Source organism: Peromyscus leucopus, chromosome 19 (genome assembly GCF_004664715.2).
Source record: "Peromyscus leucopus breed LL Stock chromosome 19, UCI_PerLeu_2.1, whole genome shotgun sequence".
Lineage (NCBI taxonomy): Eukaryota > Metazoa > Chordata > Mammalia > Rodentia > Cricetidae > Peromyscus > Peromyscus leucopus.
Window position 1 is genome coordinate 31682202 of NC_051079.1, and position 27039 is coordinate 31709240.

Below are 27039 nucleotides of genomic sequence, written 5' to 3' on the forward strand. Positions count from 1 at the left end.
CCTTTACCATAAACCAAGGTTTAGAAGACATTGAGACACTTGTCACGTTTATTACCTCTGGTGCTTTTCTTGTGCATTGAGATCTTTCTCTCTCTCTCTCATTTCTCTGTACATTTTAACACATCTATTATGTTAAGAGCCGGATCTTAAAGTTAATTCAGTATGACTGTTATTTAAATATGCATGCCAAGCAGTTTCTTACTCGCCAGCAGGAGCAAAGAAAATGAAAGTCTTTATCCAGAGAATGCTAATGGAAAAATAATTGAGATTTCACTATGTGTTGGAGGAGATTCTTTTGGAGGCATCAGTGCATAAAGCCTGCTTCCATCCATCTTTACCTAACACAGTCCACTTAATCTGCAATGTGTTAGATGCTTCTCAGTTGAAAAGGAGAGGGCTCTGTGTGACTTAGAAAAAGATCTATTATAATTTGTGCACTACTCAGACCTAAGAGTCTAATTTTGGTACAGCCTCAGTGTATTTGTTAATCAGTATTTTAGAGTGGCCTATTCAAAATGCTGCCATGTAAGATGCTAAAATGGATGCAGGCTTTCTCTTGCTTAGCAATCATCATATCCTCTCTTCTCTCTCCTCCCTAAAAATGACAAGGTGCTGTCACTTCATAGCCTCCCTTTGTTCAAAGTCATATTTTTCCTCCTTAAAAAGCACAGCCAACTCATTTTCCCTTTTTAGAGTCAAGAACTCTTCATAAGGACACACCTAGAGTTTTCCTCTTTTGTGCTTCATCTCGTCTGGCTATGTGGGTACAGGCAATGAAACCTGGGCGCTGGGATGTAATAAGCCAAAAACGTTTAGAAATTCTCTCATTCCAGACCACATTCTGTTCACTGTATGTGTGGAGCTGGCCATAGTGGGACAGACATGCTCTCACAGTGGTTCTCAACCTTTCTGGTGCTACGACCCTTTAGTACATTTCCTTATTTTGTGGTGACCCCCAACCATAACATTATTTCTGTTGCTACTATGTTACTGTATTTTTGTACTGTTATGAAGCATAATGTAAATATCTGATCTGTAACCCCTGTGAAAAAAAGGTCATTCTACCCCAAAAGGGATCATGAACAGCAGTTCAGAATCACTGTTGGCATATGTACCCTGTTCCTTTATTGTTTTCATTGAATCTCACAGTGAAATATTGGGTGAACTCCACTGATAGAAGAGAAGGAAGAGAAGCCCCACATCCAACATACACAGTGCAGAACACACAATTACTTTTTTATTTGTTGACATGTGTGTGTGTGTGTGTGTGTGTGTGTGTGTGTGTGTGAATTTTCATCATTTCATTCTCCATTCATTTCTCTCATTCTTCCTCCTTCTCTCCCTCTGGAACTTTCTTTTTCCCAGTAAGTGCCCCTCTTTCTTTCACGTCTCTTTTGAATGCTTTGGTTCACTGAACTTAATTAGAATTGCTTGTATGAACATAGGTGGAAGGTTATTTAATGGGGCCTAGGCAACTTATCAGTGCCTACACCATGAAAGAAAGTGACATCACTTCTCCAAGCTGCCATTAGCTGTTTATAATCCTCTTGGGATAAGTGGGGACTCATGATGAAATATTGACAGGCCCTGTCTTGTGCAGGGCTTGTCCAGGTAAACACAGCTGAAATTAATTCATGACTACAGCAGCTACGTCATATCTAGAGAAGATATTTGGAACACACGTTCCCCTCCTCTAGTTCTCCCATTCTTTGCACTGCCTTTTCTACACTGTCCTCTGAGCTTGGAGCAGATGATATGGAGATACCTCCTTTAGAGCTGAGCACGCTACAATCCCTTACACTTGGCGTTTTCACCAGTTACAGTCTCTGCATTAACCACTGCATAGTGTAATAAGAACCTTCTTTGATAATGTTTGAGAGAAACACTAATCTGTGGCTATGAACATGAGTATTTAGAAGGCAGTAGGACTACATGTCCCCTTAGCAAAAACAATAGCAGTGTGTTCTCTAGCCAGTGATTCCTTAAACTCGGCTGCATGGCCAAGAGGGAACTGACCCTGATTGATCAATGTTGTAAAAGCATTCTCATCTAGCAGCAGTGAGGTGAAGGGTTTTATTCTGCCCGTATCTACCTCAGGGACTTAGATCTAAGCTGTCCTGAATTAATGCCCACAGGCCAAAAAGTTTCCATGGGAACCTTTTCCGGTCCGTGTTTCTCATAATATTGTTGCATTTGGAGTCTGTGTCCAGAGTCCCATAGTCAGAAAACCAAGGACACATTTCCTCTATGAACTCCGAGAACCTCTGTACTTGTTGTGGTTCTACCTTAACTTCCCTAGTTTTCAAACTTTCTACAAGCGAATATCCAAATTTCTGCTTATTATTTCCCTGCCCCATAGCAGCTGTTCTTTCTCAGACTGCTAAGTCTGCAGTGACTGCTTGTTCCTGAATGCTGTTTGCAGGTATGGCACAAGGGAAATTCTACTCTTACCCTAAGTTCCTTCCTATTAAGCCTCCATAATATCCATACACCTAACACTATATTTTTACCTAATTTTATAGATCAGAAGTTAGAAAGAAAGAAAGAGAGAAACCTAGACAGAGAGATACTTGCTACAGCCTAACTTTTCTATATACAGTTTTTACTCCTGAAGAATAGTTTACCACCGCCTTAATCTTAATACAAAACTGGACATGTCACTCCTTCTGCGGGGCTTCCTCCCTCACTTACTTCCTCTGTACCCAAGTTCCTAGTTCTGCCACCATCTGTGGGAGGCCACCTTTTAAAAGGGTTCCTAGGAGAAGGAGAGAGGTACAAGAAACTTTTAGATAGAAAGATAGTGTAGAGAAGAAAGACAGAAACACAGGATAGCTTTGGGAGGACCTGGATCAAAACCCAATGGTCCCTTCTGCCTTTTTAAAGGGGCTTTATATAATATAGCAATGCCAAGGGGCAGGGCAAGAGACCTCCCTCTTGCTAGATCAAAGCATACCACACAGCCAAGTGTAGACCCTTCCAAACACTTGGTAACCATGCCTGTGTTCAAATCATTCCCTTATGCAGCCCTGCTGGGTAAAGCAAGCTCAGATTCTTGGACTCTCAGTTAGTTCTCATTATGAAACCTCTGTGGGTCTCTATACCTGATCTGCAGCATATAAGGGGGAATCCCATACCTGGAACTCAGAGTTTTGTTTAATAACCTATGGCTGTAGGAAGAGCATTGTCACACTGTGTAGGGTACCTTTATTTAAACTTGTTTATTGAAACTGTATCTTTAATGTTTATAAAATAGGTCTTCATATGGCTCTTGCACACACCCCTAGTCTTGGTTACTCCTGTACAAATCTCTCGGCCATCTTACCTAATTTCTTGTCCACTGAATCCTCTCCATTCCTAATACTGCCCTTTCTACCTTCGCATCACCCTGTTCCTGTTCCCTTGAGTTTTCTCCTACTCCCCACAGCCCCTTAGCAGAAGCCAGTTTAACTTTTTAATCCTTAAGATAAAAATCTTCACAGAGGGCATGTATTCCTTCTTCTTGTAATGCTTTCTGTCCTAAGTTACAGTGTTTTTAAGTGAGACTTTTCAGAAAAAAATCAGCATGTTACAAAGCTTCTGAGTCTTAATAATGAATGATCTGTCATTTTTAAGTCACATTGTCAGAAGACATGGTTGCAATGGATGAAAAGGATTACCTAGCATCTAGGCTCTTGTAACTATTTGTTAGCATTTTTTTCTTCCTTGCTCCATGCAGGTTTAATATTCTAAAAATACTAGTCACTAACTGGCCAGTGTGGATGCCCAAAAGTCAACTAACTTGAAGGATGCTTGATTCCAAAGCATCATGGGAAGTATTTGCAATTCATCCTTTATTAGAGTTGATTTTGATTTTCCACCCTCATTCAGCAAATAAAACACAAGTTAATTAAATACTCCCCAGAATATCATATATAACTCAGTTTTATGTCCTGGCTCAACTATTAGATTTACTTGGATATCTCTAAAGCTTTGGAGGCTAATTTCCTTAAGAAACATTGTCTAAGATATAAAACCCCTACCCATTTCACACCCTCTGTTTTTCTATTTTTTTCCCCCTGTATTTCATTGAATAACCTCATCCATGCTCAAGATACACTCAGCCTCTGGGGTTGTCCTCAGAAAACTTTACTTTTCAAGCTGAGGAAAAAGAAACACATTTCTCTTAAACAGTGTTTGTTTTAATGTTAAGAAGTATGAATGTATAGATGTGTGTATGTGTGTATATGTGTATGTGTGTGTGTATCTCTCCCCTTGTGTGTATGTATATTTGCTTGAAAATTTGTCTGCTTATTGCAACTAATTTGAAACATAGAAAAAGAATCTTATAGACAAACAGAAAATCCTTAGACATCTTAACCCCTTCCAACACCCATATTTAATATGTTGATATGTGCATTCCAGAAAAATATTTGCATATAGTTTTCTAGCTTTGTCACTCATTAGCCCCATTCTTTCCTTCTTTAGTGTGTATACCTACTGAGCATCAGAATAAAGCTATATTTCAGGCTGCCATATAAATATAGAAGGCACAGTTTTTTGAATCTCAGATAAACACCCAATAATTTTAGCCTAGGTCCCAAGCGCCACACAGACATATCTTTAAGTTATTCATTATTGAATGTATCTGAATTTCAAATTTACCTAGCTATAGAGTACTCTTATTTGCTCCATCTGGCGATCCTAATTGTAACACACACCCACAGTGAGAGGATATAGTGATGAGCAAGAATAGACAGAACTCTTATCTGCACACTATTACTATTGATAGGAAAACACTAATGTCAATCAAATGGCCATTGAAATATAAACTGTGAGGAAGGATTTAGTAGAATGCCCCTGCGTGTGGGTACCTATGTAACAGGAACAGAAGTTCACCCCTGTAGGACAAGCTGTCAGGGAGGAAAAACATTTGAATTAATATTCAACCTTGCCAGCCTCCTGTTCCTGGACCCAATCAGGAAGACTCTTCAGATATAGGGCAAGTTATCAAGTGAAAGCTGCTAGACAGGGCTGGCATCCAGGAAAAGTAAATACAGTCTTGCTGTGAGTCCCTCCCTGAGGGCTGTTAACAAAGCCCTGGCAACCCACTCTCAGAAAACAAATAGACTTGCAGCAGCTTCCCCAGGTGGCTATTGTTAATTGAGATTAAGCCTGCAGCTGCAAGGCACTCCAGAGGCTTCTCTCCCTGCTTGCTTGGGTCCATGGGCCCCCTGAACAGAAAGGGCTCACATGTGGTTTTAATAAACTAGAGGACAAAGTCATCTATTGTAAGTGGAAAAGACCACCTGTACCTGGAGCGTGACAAGAGGTCCTTTCAGACAGCTGCACACACAGCCTCACCAATGGCTCCCTGGAAGCTTTACCAAAGATCTTCAGTCAGCTTTCTGGAGTCACAGACTGAGAACTCAGTATCTGACAAAGTGCCTCTGAATGGCGTCCTGTTGCTTTTGGTTTGCTGTATATTAGAGTCTTTGTTTATCCTAACAAACTCAGTTGAGAGGGATTGGTAGTTCCATTCTACACCTGGAGAAACTGAGGGGCTTCCCCAGGAGTTATACAGAGCCAACTAACTGTAAGGGGCTTCCTGGGCTCGCATCTGATAACCTGCCCTCAAATTTGCCTTCTTTCTGTCTTATACAATCCCCTACAAAATATGTAAAGCAGCAGGATTAATTTTATTATTTCTCATACCCACCACAGGAATATAACAAGGCAAGCAGGTACACTTGCACACTTTTCTGTGTCTCCTTCTTCAACTTACAACAGTGCCTAGCACACAGCAAGCTATCAATAAATACTTTTTCAGTGAGAAAATGAATCAAGGAAGTTGGTGATAGGACCGGGTTATTGGCTCCTGGTTGATTGATCTTGTCCCACCATATCAATAACACTTTTTCACCCTCACAAACATACTATTTTATAATCATACTCACTCCAGGTCCTACCTGGCCTTAGGGTCTGAGGGACCTGTGTTTTAATTCCTGTTCTGCTGTTTGGTAACTACAAGTTAAGCTGGTTACCCCAGGTACTCTGCTTGGTTTCCCTATACATAATTGAGAATAATAGCAATACTCATCTAGATAGCTATACATGATCCAAATACATATATAAAATACTGCACATAGTAGTTGCTTAGTAAATCATGCCTTTGAACAATTGAGTGAAGCTCCTCATGGAAGGAGTGACTCTCTGTCCCTACCACCCGATATTTTATTCCTCATGACCCTATGGCCTGGCCAAGCATTTCTTTTGGTTTGGGAAGACTTACTTAAAGTTGTTGGAGATCGGGGTGTCAGCCATCCAAAATAATCCACCTAGTTCTTGAGAACTGCGACTAGTCATCTCTGCTGCTGTCTTCACAGCAGTGGAGATATGGGGTGCTGTCAAGTGGCCGTGGAAGGATTCCACAGGCACAAAAGGACACATTTCACGAGAAACACATTTCCAGCCTCTGCCTACCTCATGTCTTCCACTGTCTCACTGGCCAAAGTGAACCATGGGGTCATGATCAGATCACAGGGCTAGAGAAGCAGGTTTTACTTTGAGGAGGGTCATGGCAAAGTTTGGATCTCAGGAGGGCAGGGAGAGGAATCACTGTGGTGAATTAAGGAACCGTCCACCACAAGATGCAAAATGTCCTTAAGAAACAACCAAATGATGAAGTGAATGGTAAAACCTCTCAGTTGTGCTAGAATTGGGAACTGCAAGAGGTAACCAAGTGCATCTAACTGCTAAATTCTTCAAGGAAGAATTTGTCTTTGAAGTAACTCTCCTTTGAGGAGTCTGCATGCACACACACACACACACACACACACACACACACACACATATGTGTGTGTGTGTGTATATATATATATATATATATATATATGTCTTACTGTATGTAATTCTTCTAAGAAGCTCACACGCATGCTCTCAAGTGCACCTGGCTTTCTTTTGAGGCCCTTTCTTTCTCTGAGCCCTTGTGTATAAGCCTGTATTAAAATATTCTAAGCCCCAATTCTACCTCATTGCCATAATTGTTTTTGGGCATGATCCTGATTTACATGGATAAAACAGAAGGGCAGTCCCTGAAGGACTTAGCAGAGGCACAGTGTTATTGGGTAGCCCATGTACAGTAATTGTACCATATGTACTTGATGACTGGCTGCCTCATGGAGTAATGGGCTAGTCTCACGGACTAGCTGGGTCTTCATAATACATGCATCCACTCTTCATTCTCTCATCTTATTAGGGATGTTGCTTTATAGAAAACAACACACAGATATTAAAAATACTCAGCTCAAAGGAAACTCACTGGACCCATGAGAGATAGATAACTTAGATGAAGAAATGGAGTTGAGCAGAGACAAAGGCAATTCCAGGAAATCCAGGTACAAGGACTAATGGGCAAACTCTTGAGGCTGTCTGGCCCAGATGAGTCAACTCCAACCAATTTCCTAACCTTGTGTCAACCACTCAAGATCCAAAGTCCCAGGAAGAAGTCTAATTGGCTCTGCTCAAAAAAGCAGACCTGCCCCTTAGCTAACAAGACAGAGGAAAGAAAGACTCCTGGTTTGTTGGCCTGAGCAACCTGGGTGACAAGGTCGTCCACAGAGATGGGGAGATCTGAGTAGAAGCAGATTCAATTTGGGCTTAAGCTCAGTCAGTGATCTGAATACAGTTGTTGGGTAGGGAGTAAATACCATGTTCTTGGAGAAGCCCAAACTCCAGGGAGTAGTCAGAGAAGACAGCAATGTGCAGAGCACTGGCTAGTGGCTACATTTTAGGGACTGCAAGTGAGCCCTTTGGAGAGTGCAGGCTAGATGTAAGGGCTGAGGATTAAAGGCTCTGAGGGCTCCACCGTGCTCATAGGAGATGGGGGAGCTTTAGGAGGCTGGATGGAGGGTGAACCTTCCCGCAGCACAGCCCTGTTTATCATCTATCTCCCTAGGTGCTACACAGGTGTGGATGTCTGCACTCAGCCCCGTGGATGAAAGGGCTACTCTGGCACATCCACGTCCCGAGGCTTCCTATTTCATTGGCACAGTACAACTTTGGCATTCTGTTGGCTCTATTTGAAGCTTTTCAATCTTATATAAATTTTATAATAGCCTTTCAATTTGTATTTTAAAGCTACTGGTGTTTGTTTTGGGTACTATTGAATTCATAGATTGATTCCAGGAGAACTTGTATCATACTAAAATAGTAAATCTTTTCATTCATACATTATGTGTTTTTCTTGTTAATGTAGAGAACTCTTGATTTTCTCCCCTTTTTTCTGTTTTTAATGTAACCCCGGTGTGGAGGCCTGTTTTATCTGTTTTTAAGATTTACTCTTAAATATTTGATGTTTTTGATAATTTTTTTATTAAATTTGTGTTTTCTAGTAGTCTGTTGCTTGAATACTAAAATAAAATTGATATTGGCATTATTCCCACAAGCCCTGCTGAGCTTCCTCAGTAACTTCCCCATAGATTTTCAATATTTATAACCATGTCGTGAGCAGACAGTGGTGGTTTCATTTCTCTCTTTCTGGTCTCACTCCTTTGCTCCTGTGCAAAGGGAGCAAAGCTAAGCCCAGAAGTGATCCTGGGCACGTGGGTCTTTCTTGAGCTCCTAGAAGCAGGTTTTAATATTTTGAAATGCCATGTGAAGTTTTCTGTAGGGTATCTGTTATCATGGTCACAGTAAGTAAGTTCCCTAGATTCTATGAATTTTAAAATGAATGAGTATTGCAGGTTATCAAGTAACTTCTTTTTAAATTGAGATCATTTCTATTCCATAAAAAGTAAATTGTGGCTGGATGGTGGTGGCGCACGCCTTTAATCCCAGTACTCAGGAGGCAGAGGCAGGTGGATCTCTGTGAGTTCGAGGCCAGCCTGGTCTACAGAGTGAGTTCCAGAACAGACTCCAAAGCTACACAAAGAAATCCTGTCTCAAAAAACTGAAAAAAAAAAAAAAAAGTAAATTGTTTTGGTACTCACAAAACAACTCCCCCAAATAAACTGTATTTGGTCAAATTCGGTCAAATTCCAGTCTCCTTTATACACTTATATAAAATCCTGGGTCACTATGAGATTCATAAACTTGTTAGATTCTATATTTTCACCTTATTTGTATACTTCTTTTATTTATAAATTCATGTTTTATTTGGAATACGTTTTGAGATATGTATAAATAGGGGTGAATGTCAAAGATGATAAGGCAGTTAGAGAAAAGAATTGTCAAGGAAGGGCAGAAGGGGAATGATTGACAAGTATAAATGGGCTATCCCCTATGTGGAAGGTGAAGGTGAATGGACTAGCCTTAGGTGAAGGTACAGGTGAAAGGGTTAGCCTGAGGTAGAAATGAGGATGCTTCTTTCACTGTACTAGGAGAGAACACCAAATATTAAGCATATGTTGGGCGGTGGTGAGGGAGGGAGGGAGATTTGTTAATAGGCCTATGAGGAAGTAATGGTCATGTTATTGTTTCTGCTTACCCCATGGCATCATAAACTGAGAATGAAGGGTGTGGAAATTTTAAGGAGAGAAGCTAAGAAATCAGTGAAAGTGTACAATTTAAAAATTAGAGTGGTATTTTCTAAGTACCCATTTAAAATTTGTATTTATTAATTCAAGGTGAATCAAATCAGCAATTTCATGTTTTTCTACATAGATTGCACATGGAAAATATGAGTTTTGCAGTTTTTAAAATGTTTTAAGACCTATCAGATTAGGGTTTCATCACGAAGGATTCTCACAGACTCGAGAAGATTCTTGCTGTGGATGGGGGTGTAGACTTCTCACTTCAGCACATGGAAGACTCAGGCAGGGCAACTGAAAGTTTGAGGCGTCTCGAAAAGAAAAAAAAGTGTAGATTCTTAGGAAAAACTTAAGAACATCTATATGGAAAGTAATACAATCTCCTATATCATATGGAAAGTGACACCATCTCATACTATTATCATGTCAGTTCCTGTGTGGTAGGTGTTAGTTTTGTCCCTTTAGAAAAATAGGCAGACTAGGTCAGAGCCACAAAACCAGTGTTATGGCCAATCTGGATCCCATCAATGTTAACTTACATTCCATCTTAATGTTATGTATGTAACGTATTCAGTTATCATTCCTTCAACAAAGCATTTAAAAATAAATACAGTCAAAGAACTAATTGAAAATGTGGACATCTTTTAGCATGATAAATAATATATTTTAGTGGAATAAAATCACAACTTGTTCTTTAAAATACTCAAGTGGGGAGTGGTTCTTTATTTGCTTGCCTAGAGGAGTTTTGACTGTCAGAAATATTGCTAGGTAGTACATCCCTGCTAACACAGGACACTGGGCTGCTCCCAGCTCTGTAGAAGATGATGTTGATCCAGTTTGGATGTAGGAATTACTTGATTGGAAGGGAGTTAGGCGTATTGAATACAGAGACTCAGAAAGAAGGACATGAAGGACAAAGGAAGAACACTTGTATCTATGCTGGGGAAGCCCTCCTTTGCCACAGAATTCTTGGAATTTTACATCTTGTTCAGTAAGGAATGTATTGTCTTTTGAGCCAGAGAGACAAAGGAATGGCAGATCAACACCTCTGATTCAGCCTTCTGAACTCTGCTAATACCAGCCAAGACATTCCCATCCATTCCCAACCACAAGTGGACATTTACTATCCTGTCAACGACCCAGAATCACCAAGTTGGATTGGTCTCTATTCAGTGGTCTGTGATTGTCACAGAGCCCAAAAATTATCAATTTCTAATGCTTATTTTTTTTCTAACCCTTTGTGTAATGTTCTGATTTAATTGCTCCTCATTAACATCTGAGCATGTGTCTTGGTTTTTCCATTTACATGGGGAACAAGAACTGTTATTCCCTTTTGCCTGTTTACTGCAGATCTCATTCTCTAAGGGAACCATCTCGGGAGATTCTGTACAAATTATAGTAGTCAAATTTCCCCTGGAGAGACTTCATATACAAGATCTCTAGAGTGAGTATGATGCGCTTATGGATCACAAAATACGCAGAGTTCTGTCCAGAGAAAGGTCAATGCTTTGAACAATCAGCTATGGCATAAGGACATGGGAAAATAATCTACAGGTTGTTCTGTGATTTAAAATGAAAAACTACACACCATGTTTTTCACTGTGAAAGTTACATATCTTTGTGTTTTAATGAAGACTTCAGTTTATGGCTCATGTCCAATTTCTGTGAGGTTTTTATGATCCCTATAATTAATTTTAGGGCCTCCTGTTAATTTCTATCACAGTGCTTTGTATTTTACTTTCATATTTCTTGTCAAATTTTCTAACCACTTATTTGTGTAAATATTTCTTTTTTATTTATTTTTTTATTTTATTTTATTTTATTTTTTTTTTTGGTTTTTTGAGACAGGGTTTCTCTGTGTAGCTTTGCGCCTTTCCTGGAGCTCACTTGGTAGCCCAGGCTGGCCTCGAACTCACAGAGATCCGCCTGCCTCTGCCTCCCGAGTGCTGGGATTAAAGGCGTGCGCCACCAACGCCCGGCCAATATTTCTTTTTTAAAATGGTTGATTTCACGAGAGAAGAAAACCCATATTCTTTGGGTCACTCTTTTAACTGCAACACATTGTACAGGAATATAGATATGCAATAAATATTTGTATAATGTCATTGAATAAACAGGTACACATGATACACCACACTATATGTCAGGGGTTCCTGGTGGATACAGAGATGAAGAAAGCATAGGATCTTCAAAATTTTCCCTCAACTGAGGACTTCAAGCTCAATGAATAAATTGTGAAAATACAGCATGATTCAGAAAAGCATCCACTGCTGAGTTTCTGAAATGCTCTATCACAGGCAAGTGTCTGAGTGCTTAGGAAATGCACAAGAGGGAAATAGAAATAACCCTGAGATCGCGAGACACTAAAGTAGAGCTGAGATAAACCCAGACCAAGCTTTTATATCTCTGAGATGTACATGAAAATTGTTCTCACAAATTGGAAGTTTGACTATGTAGTAGTTTTCTTAATTCCATTCTGTCTAAAAGATCTGCCTATACTCTGATTCATCAAGTTCATGGCTTTCAGTGATGTGGCTGCAAAATACACAAGAGTGGGTAATGTCATTTGGCCATTGGTTTAAGGAGGGTATTTAAACTACATTTTTCATCAGTAAACTCTGTAAGGCACTAAGAAGACAGAGAAATAAGAGCTTTGTAAGTTTCAAAGCGTGCTGTACTGATGAATTTTTTCCAAAGTTGAAAAATCCCTGGAAATTTAACAATATTTCCCTAGAAAATGAATGTGACAACTTCTGCACTATTATATATTCCTGGTGGGATTCAGAGTTGGCACAGACACTCAAAGACAAACTTAATAGAATGTAACGCAACTATGTGTGCCTTTGCCCTCTGTTATAGTGAGTCCTGATACTAGCAAACCTACTCCTAGCAATATACGGTAATGCTAAGTAGAATATAAAAAGACACATGCACTACGTATGTACAAGTGTGTTACCTTAGTCTCCAATAGTAAAAGCTTGGAAACAGCCCTCATGGTCTCCCACAGAGGATAGCTTGAGCAAACAAGGTGATGGACCTAAATTGTGGCATGTCACAGATAAGAAAAGGAAACGACAGGTAACTCTTTATGGTCTTTTCTCCAGCTTGTATTGCTAAGTTAAAAAAAAAAAAAAAAAAAAAAAAAAAAAAAAAAAAAAAAAAAAAAAAAAACAGACTTCCAACAATCTAAAGAATTTCCCTATGAAAGATGAAAGTCCTGGATGGTTAAGAAAACAGGAACCGAAGCTGGTGTGTGGGGTGGTGTATACCTTTAATCTTAGCACTTAGGGAGGCAGACACAGTGGGATCTCCCAGAGTTTGAGTCCAGCCAGAGAATTCCAGGGCAGCCTGGGTTACACAGAGAAACACTGTCTTGAAAAAAAACCAAACCAAACCAAACAAAAAACCTAAATCCACAAACTGCTCCTGAGATTTACAAAGAACTGGGTGTGGTGGCATACACTTTAAAAGAGAAATTTTTTAATTTTTAATTTTTTATTGAGATTATATTACACCATTTCTCCTTTCTCTTTCCTCTTTCCAAATCCCAAATCCTCCTATGCACCCCCTCTTTTGCTCTCTTTCAAATCTGTGGCCTCTTTTCTTTAGGTGCTGGTGTGTGTGTGTGTGTGTGTGTGTGTGTGTGTGTGTTTCTCAATGCATAAATAAATACAACCTGCTCAGTCTGTATTACAAAATGTTTCATTGCAACAGAGACCACTGCAGAAAAACACATCCAATCAAAATGTAGAGTTGTATAGGCCAGTCTCAAACGATACTTCTACAGTACAATCCTGTGTCTAAGACTCAGGGATCACTGAACAAGACGGGGCAGAAAGATGGTAAGAGCCAGCGAAACCTGGAGTTTGCTGTGAGATTGTGACTCCTAGAGATGTCAGAAGCTGCATCCATGAGTTCTCACCTACATGGCTTCCTAAGCATAAACTGAATAAGGATGACACCAAATAGACATGCTAACATGGAAGCTTGCAGACTTTTAATCCCAACTCTCAGGAAGTGAAGCAGGTAGATCTGAATGAGTTTGACGCCAACCTGTTCTACATAATGAGCTCCAGGCCAGCCAGGACTACATAGTGAGAGAGACCTTGACTCAAACAAACAAATGAGAAGGAAGGAAAGAAAAGAAAGAAGAGAGAGAGAGAGAGAGAGAGAGAGAGAGAGAGAGAGAGAGAAAGAAAGAAAGAAAGAAAGAAAGAAAGAAAGAAAGAAAGAAAGAAAGAAAGAAAGAAAGAAAGAAAGAAATTCACATAAAAATTCAAGGGATCTGAGAATTTTTTTTAACAATCCAAGAACTAACTGAAACAATCTTGAGCAGAAAGAACAATGTTGGGGTGTTCATATTTGCCCATCTCAAATTTACTACAAAGCTACAGGATCAACAGGGTAGCTGCATTAAAAGTAGACATACAGAGTATTGAGAATCTAAAAGTAAATCCTCACATCAATTGTTACTGATTATTAACCAAAGTGTCAAGATAATCCAGTAGTGGAAAACTAGATAATTCAGCAAATGGTAACGAGACAACTGGGCGACAAAAAGCAAAAGAATGGAAACACATTCTACCTTATATCACATATAGAAGTTAATGTAAATAGGTGATAGACATAAACATGAGCTAAATCTAGGAACTTTTACAAAAATATAGGAATAGTTCTACAAGCTCATACATCAACTGCTTCCTAAGTATGATGTACAGAGAATGTGTGCTACAATATTTTAAAAGACATTACCAATTTTAAAAAAATAAGTTCTTCAAAGCTGTGATCAATAAGTGAAATGGCACCACAAAAAATGAGAGAAAATAGAGACAGTTTATAGCTGGCAAGGGTCTGCTGTGGATACCACTCTATATAAATAAAACACTGATGGCCAGTGACCAGGCAGGAAGTATAGGCGGGACAAAGAGAGAGGAGAATTGGGGAAACAGGAAGAAGGAGGGGAGACACTGCAGCCACCGCCAGGACAAGCAGCATGTGAAGACGCTGGTAAGCCACCAGCCACGTGGCAAGGTATAGATTTATAAAAATGGGTTAATTTAAGATAAAAGAACAGTTAGCAAGAAGCCTGCCACGGCCATACAGTTTATAAGTGATATAAGCGTCTGAGTGATTATTTTATAAGTGGATTGTGGGACTGCGGGGCTTGGGGAACCTGGAGAGAAGCCCTCCAGCAACAAGGGTCTCCATAGATAGTATACAGGAGACACTCTTATTTGAAAAATTTTAAAAAGGGAAAAAATCACATTTTAAAAACTGTTAATCTAGAGGGTTTTCTCCAAAATGGTGAGTAGCCAATAGGTACCCGAAGGAAGTGACACCATGAGCAAACATTAAGAAACTGCAATCACAACCATAGTGGGACACTGCTTCCTGTGCATTGGGATGACGATTGTTTGAAAAGGATGTGGAAAAACTGGGGCCATTACCTTTGTGTATGAAGATGTTAAATGGTACAGCCACTGTAGAAAATGATGTGAGAATTCATCAAAAATGCTCAGCTCTTCTCATAATAGGCGTACTGTATCCAGTTTGTGGCAAGAGTTACTAACAGCAACTTTACTGTGCTTGATCAGTTGGAAATATTATAGCAGATAGTAAGAGTAAGAGTAGTACACAGAGTTTTCAGTGATGCTTTGCTGGGTGCTGATGCTGCCATTCTGACAGTGGAGTGTGTGTCTGATGGGACAGAGCTAACATCTGTCATCATAGACCAACACCTTCAGTGATGGAGGACTTATTTTCCTTATGAAAGTTAATGTGTGTTTATTGTAGATTACACTTGAGTCTGCACATGTTCATTTTGTGTGTGTGTGTATGTGAGAGAGGGGGGGCGTTGGGGAAGGGAGAAGCAGAGGGAGAGGAAAAGAGAGAGAGAGAGAGAGAGAGAGAGAGAGAGAGAGAGAGAGAGAGAGAGAGAGAGAGAGAGAGAAGAGAGAACACTTCCAACAACCACATTTGTCTGGAGTAGAAATTAAATAAAACAGCTAGCAATATGGTTTTATACCATAAAAGTATTGAAGCCTACTTGGTCATATGTCTGTGTTGTTGCTAGATTATGCCTCCCCAGTTCAAGAATGAACATTACACACCAAATAACAACAGGAATGAAAACACCAAGCCCTTGAGCTCATTGGGACACTTTTGAAAACTGTATTGGTTGCTTTTGAAAGTTATTAGGAAACAAATCATTTTGAAAATCATTGCTAAAGGAGAGATCACTTTTAAGCATCTGTTTTAATCTTTCCTATCTGAACCACATCTCCCCATAACTAAATAGTTTAATAAATCATTTTTCTTATTAAAATACTCCATTTAAAACATAAAGGAGAAATGACAGGATTCAATTTTACCACTCTGAAAGAACTTTAGGCTCTAGGCAATGATACCTAATAGCAGATAACAGTACAAGATAGATGTGTTAATTATATACACATTTATTAAAGTGCATAGACTCATCTGTAGAGTAGCTCTGCACTCCCCTCAAATAAACAATCCATGCAACATGAATTTCAGTAAGCCTTTAGATTGGTCTACCAATTGTCACAAAATACAGACTTGTGAAGTGAATCAGATGCAGGACATGCATGTAATTTGCAAAACTCCAGCCTGTTGAAATACTGTAACAAAAATGATTGGATTTCTTCAGCAAAACTTTTGCTAGAATATAAAAGATGTTGGTCAGGGAAGCTATAGAATACAAAACCCACAGGATCTATAAAGGTTCTTTGCAAAAACAGTTTGAGAATTTCATACACGGATATTATGTGTTTTGATCAAATCCACCCTTTGTTCCCTCCCCTCTAATTCCTCCACTGCCTTCCCATTCCTTCCCCCAAACTCACTGAGTCCACTTAGTGATGGTTGTATGTGCATGGGTAGAGTCTCAAAGGCTGCAGGAAAACTGAGTTGCCCTCCCTTAGTTAGCTATCAATTGCCAACGGCTCCTCAGGCACAGGTGGGCCTTCCTGAACTCCTCTTTCCATGATTAGATTTTAGCTGACTTGATCTTGTACAGATCTTATGCACACAGTCAGTGTGATAGTGATTCATGTGTGAACAGTCCTGTCATGTCTAAAAACAATACAGTTTTTCTGCAGTTATTCACTACCCCCAACTCTCACAGTTTTTATGTCCCCTCTTCCATGATGATCCTTGAAACTTGTGGAAAGTATGTGATATAGATGTTTCATTTAGAGCTGAGCACTCCACACTTTCTTATTCTATGCATGCTGACCAGTTGTGGGGTTTTGTTTTAATCACCATCTACTGAAAAGGAAGTTCATTGATGAATGAATGAGTCCCCATTGGTAAAGGCACCAATGAAAAAAGAAGTTTATTAATGAGGGTGAAAGATGCAGTAATATGTATGTATTAAGACAAGAGCTTGGGGACAATTTAGTACTTTGTCCATTTAGCAGAATAAAAACATTGGGTTCTCACATAGGGCCTTGGGCCTAGTCAGACATGTTGTTTGTGCCAAGTTAATGGTATTAGGCATGTATTCTGTCTTATGTAGCAAGCTTTACATACAATTATAGAGTGGTTGGTTACTCCCATAACATTCATGCCACCTATGTACTGCTGGGCTATCATGTCAGAGTACTTGCTATTGTAGCTTGCAGGTTTCACAATCAATACTGTTGATTAACTTTTCTCTCCTAGTAGAATTCTTAGACCATTGCAGAACTATGGAGGTTATCCAGTAATGATGCAGCTTCCAGGTTAGTATCAGTTTGTTTTCTCCATGCCCTATGACTTAAATTTCTGGAATGTTTTTAATCAATAGGGACTTACCATTGAGCTTTGGAGAAAATGACAACAGTCTGTAATACATCAGAGGTGGGGGTCTATGGAACCACATTTACCAATGACTTGAAAATAGGTACCCTATACACATCTCTGGGAATTTTATTTGATAGCCTATGTTGTTTGCAAAAAGCATTTTCCCTCTTATAGAGTGATTCTATTTAACTCCTTTTATATATGGTACATATGTCTATGTATATTTTAGGAAGTTTCTACAGCAGTAACTTTCCATATGACTCTTTCAAAGGTCTTTCTCTCTGCTGTTGTAAGGTATTATTTTAAGGTATGTTACCTTTGTTCATGTTGCATTTGTTTAACTCTGTGAAGCTGTGTTACTTTGCCTGTCTAAAATACCTGATGGTCTAAGAAAGAGCTGAACAGCCAATAGCAAGACAGGAGAAAGGATAGGCAGGTCTGGCAGGCAGAAAGAATTAACAGAAAGAGAAATCAGGAAGGAGAGGAAGAATTAGCCAGAGAAGAGGAGGACATCAGGGGCCATTCATCCAACTACACAGCAAGCCATGGAGATAAGAGTAAGATTTATAGAAGTAAGAGAATGGGAAAAGCACAGAGACAAAAGGTAGAAGAGATAAGTTAAAGTTAAGAAAAACTGGCTAGAAACAAGCCAAGCTAAGGCTGGGCATTTATAAGAAAGAATAAGACTCTGTATGTATTTATTTAGGAGCTGGGTGGTGGCCTCTCTAAAAGAGCCAAAGTGTAAAAAAAAACAAACAACAACATTCTGCTACCCTGACCTCCCAGGATTGTATAAAAATTCAATTTAAAGAAAGGAATATTTGTATAGTATAGAACTATGGACATTGAGTTTGTATTTGGTGAATGTTCCTACTTTGATTATACACATCAGAAGCCAACAGTGTTAGCTCTTCTTTCCAATGAGGCAACTAATACTGGATACAAGTAGAAGAATGTATTTTTTCTCATGTTTATTTACATTTCAAAATCAAGTAAAATACAAAATAAAAACTATAAAATTTAAAATGACATAAATCCCATCATTTAGACAAAGTAAGTTTTGGCAGAAAACTTACTGCATGGATCAGCATTATTTATTTCCTTTTTATTTTGTATGTATTATGTCTTTTAAAATATATCCATTATATGTACATACACATATAATGTGTATACACACACACATACACATGACACATGTTCTTGTTTCTTTGTTTTGTGTGTGTAATACCACCATGCTGGTTAGGTTTTTGTAAATTTGACACAAACTAGAGCCACCGGAGGAGGGGGAACTTCAGTTGATAAATTGCCTCCATCAGATTGGCCTGTGGCTGTATTAATGAACATACGACCTAGTGAATTTCACGTGCATCGGGGCTAGACTTGTTAATGTTAGTATAGCTGGTTAAGAACTATGCCACGCATAGGAAACGATGGTTACAGAAACCCAGCCATGAGCCTCTGTGACACATGCTGAGTTACCAGGAAGGTCTGTTTATTTTTACAAGTAAGATTATATTAAGAACCTGAACATTCTGTGTATCACTAAATTATGTTATGCCTTCATATTTTTAATAAAATATTTTCAGAATATTAAATGCTTATCTTTTCCCTTTGAGACTTAAGAAACTGAAGGAGGATTCAGATGTGACAAGCTGAAGAAGGAAGATGATTTTTAACAGTCAGACTTGCCTTCACAGCTTACTAGATTTCTATTTCTGCTGGCCAGGGGAGCATGTTGCCTCTTGCCTTGGCCTCTGCTCTCTTTGATTATTAATCTCCTACATGTTGGAACACTGTGGTTAACTTGTCACAACTGGCACTCATATCAGTTTCTTCTTTGGATTAAAATCTCTTAACTCAAGCCTTAATAAAAACGTTTGCTTGTTCACACTAGATTTAGTACAAGGAACATTTATACTTGCAATTTAGTGCAACAATGGGAGAGGAGAGCCCCTGATGTGTTAGCGGGTCTGAGAGTACAAGGCACTTCGGAGTGCAAGGCAGTCAACAGCAGAGTGTCGCATAAGTCTGCTCCACAGGGTAACTTCCCATCGGCTTCTAGTCATATGTATGATTGGCTGCGTATTTTCCCTTCTTTTGGTACCCAGTTCCCATTCTCACCATCCTTATTCCATCAGCAACTCAGCCCATGAGAAAGTATATTTTCCGTTCCACTGCTGAGAGCAGCCTGAGGTGCAGTAGACCTTGGGTGTGATTACATATTAACTATCCCAGGGTGACTCACTGAAAGATCTCCAGAACACAGTGAATATAGTTTGTGTTGGTGCAATTGGAAGGATTTCAAATGCAAGTGTCCAGACCTAGCAGCTCTCCTGGTGCCTTTTAAACCTAAAGCAGAGCTAGCCAGCCATTTGTCTCACTGAGGTAAAGAGGATACATAATTCCTAAAGATAATACCAAGCCGGGAGGTGGTGGGACATGCCTTTAATCCCAGCACTCGGGAGGCAGAACCAGGCGGATCTCTGTGAGTTCGAGGCCAGCGCAAAGCTACGCAGAGAAACCCTGTCTCGAAAAACCAAAAAAAAAAAAAAAAAAGATAATACCAAGTGTGCACATCTCGAACTTTTAAAAATTATTCCCTTCATTTGTCTTAATTCCCCAAGAGCTTAATTTCTGACATCTTCTCTGTGAATATGAAATTTCATTTATTGAGCCAGTGAACAAACATCAGGGACCATCAGTCTTCATTAGTCTATCACCTCCTTCAGATTAATGCTGTGTTGAAATTCTCATTCCTTATTGTTTGTAAATTTCCCCCACCCCACTTTTTAGTATTTGTCCTGACATTGGTGTTCTACAGTTACTCCTGAGCAGAGAATTCATCACCGAGAATTTATATGCTTCCTTGGGTACTGCTTGCAGACACTTAGATTTTAAATGCAAATAAAACTTCAAAATATGATCTCAGTGACATTAGGGAAATAAAAACGCATCAAAGCAGTATTGATTTAGAGAACTTCATTGTGACAATAAATCATGCCTGAGCCATGGGCACAAGACAAATCCCCGCTGGAGAAGAATGTCTTTACCAAGGCTCTGTGCATATAACCAAATCCCTATATCTCTGCTGTATTCAACAGGGACCATGTGGTGCTGGTTATGTCTCACTCTGTCTCCCAGTCCTCAGCACCATGCTCTTTCAAGTGAAGAGCTGGTATCTGGCCATATAGCTGGCATCACACTTGCCAGTGATCCCCAATGTCTATAGATAGGTGAATAAGTTCCTGTCATAGAATTGACCCATGCATTCTTCCCCAGACTCAGGCTTTTCCATCATACCTATTGTTCTGACTGTACCCTATCCACAGAGTTCTCTCTTTTGTTTGTGCTTCATGATGTGATATTATTCTCTTTCACATCTCATTTTGTCCCTGGAGAACCCTTGGCTGCATCATTTGTTAGGATTATTACTTCGTGGAGATCACTTAGACTTACTATTCCCTAATTTCTTGGTAAGAAATGGGAGCATGGCAATAATCTACTCGAGCTTGCCTCTAGTACTCTATCCTGTAAGTGTAGTTGGTGTTTATTTAAAAAAAAAAGTGTGTGTTTTGCATGTGTGTTCATGTGTGCAGGCAAATGTACTCTCTCATGGAGGCCAAGGTTGACAGTGTCTTTTCTCAATTGCTTCTCTACCTTACTTTTGAGACAGATTGTCTTAATAAACCTGAAGCTCATTATTTTGGCAAGATGGGCTGGCCTGAGAGGTCTGCCTCCAACCTTGGATAAGCTCCTGTGTCTGGCTCCCAGTGCAGGGGTTCTCACACTAGCCACCATGCCATGGTTCTATCCAGGAGCTGGGGATTCAAACTCAGGTCTTCAGGCTGACATGCAAGCACTTTGTCCATTGAGTCATCTCTCCAGCCCTGATATTTATATTTCTAATGTTGTTCCAGGTATTCCTTCCAAGATGAGGAAGACATGTTCATGGTGGTGGACCTGCTACTTGGTGGGGACCTGCGTTATCACCTTCAGCAGAATGTCCACTTTCAGGAAGACACAGTGAAGCTCTTCATCTGTGAGCTGGCCATGGCCCTAGACTACCTACAGAGCCAGCGCATCATTCACAGGTCAGTCAAGTCCAAAAAGACAATCCATGGGCTTGATAAGAAGCTGAATTGAACAAATCTTGTTCATCACTGCATTTAATGTTCATTTAGTTATCGCAGCAGCCCTTGGGGGTTGGTTCGTTGCCCCTGTGGGTGACTGACATATAAAGTTTAATTAGCCCAAGGTCACAGTATGTGACGAGACTAAACATCACTATCAATGTCTATTGGTACTTGGTTATAACTATGTGTATATAAAGAGAAGGAATGGTGACAGGTGAGAGCTTCAATATTAAATTAATTAATTCAAATAGAGGTGGAAACATGCAGAGGGCAAGATAAGAAAGAAATTCCTCATAGCAGAAAACTTGGCTTAATGTCTTCCTGTCATGACAACTGTATTAAGTCCCCCAGGTCTAACAAAAACAACAGGAGTCTCCTAACAGGAGCAACAAAAACAAGGAGTCTCCTACACTTGAAGAATTTGTTTTAAGAAAATAAATAAAGGGTGATAAGGGGATACATGCAAGTATACAGGAAGGGATATATTACAATTATAAAAAAATTAGTAGCTTTAAGGATGATCTCATATACTATATATCATTTATCACTAAAATAACCTGGACAAAGATCAGAGTTGCTGTTAGATCTGTATTAAAGATGAGAAAACCATGATTTATAAATATGAAATTATCACCTAGGTTATTTAATAATCAAATCATTATCACATCCATTACTTTTCCTGAGGTTTACTTTGTGCTGGGCACTCGGAAACATTCTATTAGTGTTTTAAATTTTTAAGCATCAACAAGGACTTCCCATTTAATTATAGTGTTCCCATTGTACCGAAAAAGAAAGTGGGTCAAAGATTATTCTAACAGTTGGCCCTGTCAGGATCTAAAACTGAATCTCTCCAACCCTAAGTGAGAGAGAGAGAGCCATGTTATACTGAAAGTACTAAATACACATGTGAAATACAAACATCGATTACACATCATTAGATAAAATCCAATGCCAATAACCTCACTACTGTCCTCTCTAATCTTTGAAGAACTGACTGAGATTTTAGTACAGTTGTGTCTCATTTAGTATAGCCTGAGTTGGATAGCATATTTGTCTGCAACTTTTCTGGATCAGCTCTGAGACTGTGGATGAACAGGTACTACCACCATTTGTAGGCACAGGAACTAATCCTTTTTGTTTTTTTTCTGGCTTTAAGTGGGTAGACTTAAGTAACTGTTTAATTTTCCATCTTTGGAGAGGCTATTTGTACTGGAAATGTGCTCTTTAAGTCATAGTTCAATGGAAAACTGACCAGTTAATCACACAGGACTTCAGAAGGCAATTTGCACACCTGGTATTCGGTGGGTAACTGAAGATCTTGTTTTGAAGAGCAGGTTTGCTGGCTCTTGGCAGCTTTTTCTGGGAAGAGCTTTATTCCGAGAGGAATCCAGGCTAGAAATGCACTAGAACCCGGAAGGAGATCTCTCCCAGCTGGTGTCTGTTTTCTTTCTCTTCTTCCCTCACACCTCACTAGTCTCATCTAATTTGGGCCATTGAAATCATGTGACACATGAGGGATGAACTTCCTGTTCCTAGCTTTTTATACTCACACAGTATTTACTTCTGTCCACTCTCAGAGGGCCTGTTTGTGCTAAAACGTCTTCTCACATAGAAACGAATGACAGAAATCTGGACATGTGGGATGCAGCATTGAAACAAACTAAGATGCTGTCCTTTGGGGGTCACAGAACAATTCAAGTGTGTGTCTGCTGACTGGGGGCCCCATTCACCTCCCATGCATTGTAGTTTATAGACCATCAGAGCATTTTGCACTTCTGAAAGCTCTGACACTTTTTGATATGCAGCTGCTTAGTTCATTTGTGCCCTTCTACTCCAGGAGTGAAGCCATGTCTGCTTAGCTTCCCATTGCCTTGCCAGTATTTGGAAAAACTATGAAGGAATAGATGCTGGCTAAACTCTTATATGTTCTAGTAAGTTGAAGACATATTGCCAGTGTTAAACACTTTAATTGTCCAATAATTAGGCTTTTTACTATTAAAATGCCAGATATCAATTAAATGTGTTATCATCTTTAAAATGGCTTTAAAAACCAGATACATGGCTAATTAAGGGATATCCCACTGTCTAAGGAATTTAAATGATAGATAGTAATAGTGTTGTTCTGAGAATGGGATTATGTGGGGTGTAAAGTTGAGAGATGAATTCAGAAACAATTTGGGCTTCTGAGTGCTAGGAATCTCATTATAAAATCCCCTTCTTCATTTATTACAACACATATTTTCCCATTCTGATGGTTTAGCTCTTTCCCAGGGTGTTTAGTGATATATAACATGGGCTTTTTCATGGAATTCATTCAAATTAAAAATATAACTCTTCAAAAAAACTATAGCTTCCTTCAAAAGAATCAGTAAAATAAATGCTCCATTTGATTGATGCTAAGATGACAGAATAAATCATCTTTCAGCTGCTTAGAATACTACTGTAAAACTCACATTCTGAATTCCAAGACATAAAATGTGTAAATGAAAAAGAATAGATGAAGCATCATAGATTTGTCCAAGTGTGCAGTAACCAATTACATGGAACAGCAGCTAAAATACAGACCTTCTTTGTTTAGAGTCAACCCATGTGTTGCCTCTGGACAGTAGATGATTCAAAATGATCTTAAGTTCTCAGTGAATGTGCATGGAACAAGAATAAGGTCAGTCCACCATTTACCAGTGGCTTCCAGTCCAGGGACACTTCTCAGAACTTGAGAATTACCACTCAGTCTTCCTCTAGTTACAGGAGGTTGGTGGCATTACTATCCCCATTTTACAGCTGGAACTCCAGTTTAAAAAACTTACGGCTCTTGGTCAGGCGGTGGTGGCACACACCTTTAATCCCAGCACTCGGGAGGCAGAGGCAGGCAGGTCTTTGTGAGTTCGAGGACAGACTAGTCTACAGAGCGAGGTCCAGGAAAGGCACCAAAACTACGCAGAGAAACCCTGTCTCAGAAAAACAAACGAAAGTAAACGAGAAAAAAAAAAAAACAAACTTAAGTCTCTTACATTACACTGTGATAGTATAGCTGAAGCATCAAATTGAGGAAATGCATTGCTCTTGACCACACTGCGTCCCATGAAGTTGAGTGTCGCTGGAGCCTGAGGAGAGTGCAGAGTAAGGTGAGCATGGCCACCAGTCCACAAGTACCCATATTCCAGCTGCACAGGCCAAGATGGCACACTGAAGCCACCAGGTCAAAGGATGATCTAAAACCAGAAGCTAAACTGATGAGGAAAGCTGGAGTACACGAGAGAAGGTGTTCGATAAGGAGACAGTCTTCTAAGAACTCAGAGGATTCAAAAGAGGTTTAAGTGGACAAAGCAGCAATCAGACCGAGACCATGTAACAGGGACCGAATAAATGAGAGTCTTTATTCAGGGGCCGGGGAGATGGCTCAGTCAGGAGAATGCTTGCTACAAAAGGATGAGGATATAAGTTTGGATCACCAGCACTCAAGTAAGAAATGCAGACATCTAGAATCTCAATGACTGGGGACCAGTGATCCCTGGACGTCATTGACAAGCTTTCCGAACTGAATTGTTCAGTTCCGGGTTCAGTGAGAGACTCTGTCTCAAAACATCAGGTAAAGAGTAATTGACGAAGTTGCCTAATTTCAACCTGTTAACCTCAACAAGTACTTGTATCCATATGAGTCCATAATCTCTCCCTCTGCATGACCACACCGTCTTAGTTCAGGTTACTGTTGCTGTGATGAAGCACCATGACCAAAAGCAAGTTGGAGAGGAAAGGGTTTAATTGGCTTACATTTACACATCACAGTTCATCATCCAAAGAAGTCAAGACAACAACTCAAACAGGGCAGGAACCTGGAGGAGGCAGGAGCTGATGCAGAGACCATGGAGAGGTGCTGCTTACTGGTTTGCTCCACACGGCTTACTCAGTCTGCATACTTATAGAAGCCAGGACCACCAGTCCAGGTGTGGCCCACCCATAATAAGCCAGGCCCTCCCTCATCAATCACTAATTAAGAAAATGCACTACAGACTTGCCAGAAGCCCAATCTTATGAAGGTGTTTTCTCAATTGAGGCTCCCTCCTATCTCATGACTCTAGCTTGTGTCCAGTTGACATAAAACTAGTACACAGACACACAGAAATAAAGAGAGGGAGGGTGGGAGGAAGGGAGGGAGGGGAAGAGAGAGAGAGAGAGAGAGAGAGAGAGAGAGAGAGAGAGAGAGAGAGAGAGAGAGAAGAGAGAGAAGAGAGAGAGAGAGAGTTCATTCTATCTAAAGAAATACAGAATTGGCTCTGTTTTAATTGTGTTCTTACATTGATGTACCTGCCAACAAATGTGTGTCTTATTTTTCTAAAACATTGCACCTACTTTCTTTGTCATAAACTTCACATAAAGTCTTTGTCTTAATTTATTGATAGAATTTTTCAATCCATAGACTTGAATTTTTAAAGTTCCCGTAATATACAAAATATTGAGCCGATTTTCATCAATTTCCAGAGCTTTCTTTGATAATGGCAAAGTTGCATAATAACCTTAGTTTTGATTTATATAATTAGACAAGTTTCTTGTTAGTCAAGAAATTCAAATGTTTTCCTGTGCTCACAGATTGAAAACTGACTTTAGTTTTCAAAGTGTGGAAGATCCTATCTTAATACCCCCTTATTTATATTAAGTCAGTAAGTGAAGGCTTTAAAGTGAGAACGGGTGATTATTTGCTTCTATTAAAAATAAGAGAGCCTAAATTCATTATACTTCCTGTGAGGAGAACAGTATTTGATTAGAATGCCACAGTCCTGCCAATGAATAATCTGATGGAAACTATTGCAGGCCAAGAAGGAATTGGTAGTCATTCTCCTGTCAGACATTAGAGAAGACTCAATTATAAATTTAGGCTATGGAGGTGAGCTATATAAGACAGTTAACAGTAAGTCATCTCCGATTAGAGTAGATGGTTGATTGTATTTTCCTCATAGTAAAAAAACAAAACAAAAAAACAAAACAAAACAAAAACTCACTCTAATGAAGTTATAATTCACCATTTTCCAAATTCCTATAGGAATGAGGTAAAAATCCTGTTAGGCAATTCATATAAATAATCACAGTACAACAGAGAAAATTGTGAAATGTTATCTCCCATCAATAATGGAAACATTGAACAGGGAATAATAGAAAAGTTTTGATTATCAAGAAGAACACGGGATTGCGCTTTCACTTATTACCTTTGTCTTCTTTGTTATAGTGAGGGGGCGGAGGGGGTAATCAAGGCAGCCAGCTTCACTCTGAAGCAAGGTGCAGATAAGAATCCTCATTTGTCAACCCTTCAGACTGATGTAGCAACTTTTCAGAAACTCCTATCATCCTTCTCAGAAGCAGTACCGCAACAGTGAAATTAAAAAAAAAAAAAAAAAAAAAACCACCTTGGGAACAATGACTCTAGCCTAAATACTCAAGGATACCTTCAAAGCATGTGGTTACCAGACAGCGTTGCAGAGCCAAGGCTCTGGTGGTGAGGGAGATGTTCGTTCCTCTGTTGTAGCACTGATAACAGTTGATCACGAAAAATGGTTTACAGATAAGAAAGGCTTTTACATTTGGGAGCACGCATTATAAAGGTT

The 27039-nt window shown here is 39.5% G+C and overlaps 1 protein-coding gene and 1 long non-coding RNA gene across 2 annotated transcripts in view; one reads left to right on the forward strand and one right to left on the reverse strand.

Annotated features, from left to right (window-relative positions):
- Positions 1 to 27039, forward strand: part of Stk32a (serine/threonine kinase 32A) — a 113605-nt gene that overhangs the window by 35566 nt on the left and 51000 nt on the right. Inside the window, exon 5 of the mRNA XM_028881730.2 lies at positions 21227 to 21400. Within this exon, the coding sequence (XP_028737563.1) occupies positions 21227 to 21400 (174 nt within the window). The remainder of the gene's footprint in view (positions 1 to 21226; positions 21401 to 27039) is intronic.
- The window catches only part of LOC119086259, a 34319-nt gene continuing 16713 nt past the window's right edge, over positions 9434 to 27039 (reverse strand). Inside the window, exons 3-4 of the long non-coding RNA XR_005089500.1 lie at positions 12463 to 12543; positions 9434 to 9817 (exon numbers count right to left, since the gene is read on the reverse strand). This is a non-coding gene — a long non-coding RNA (uncharacterized LOC119086259). The remainder of the gene's footprint in view (positions 9818 to 12462; positions 12544 to 27039) is intronic.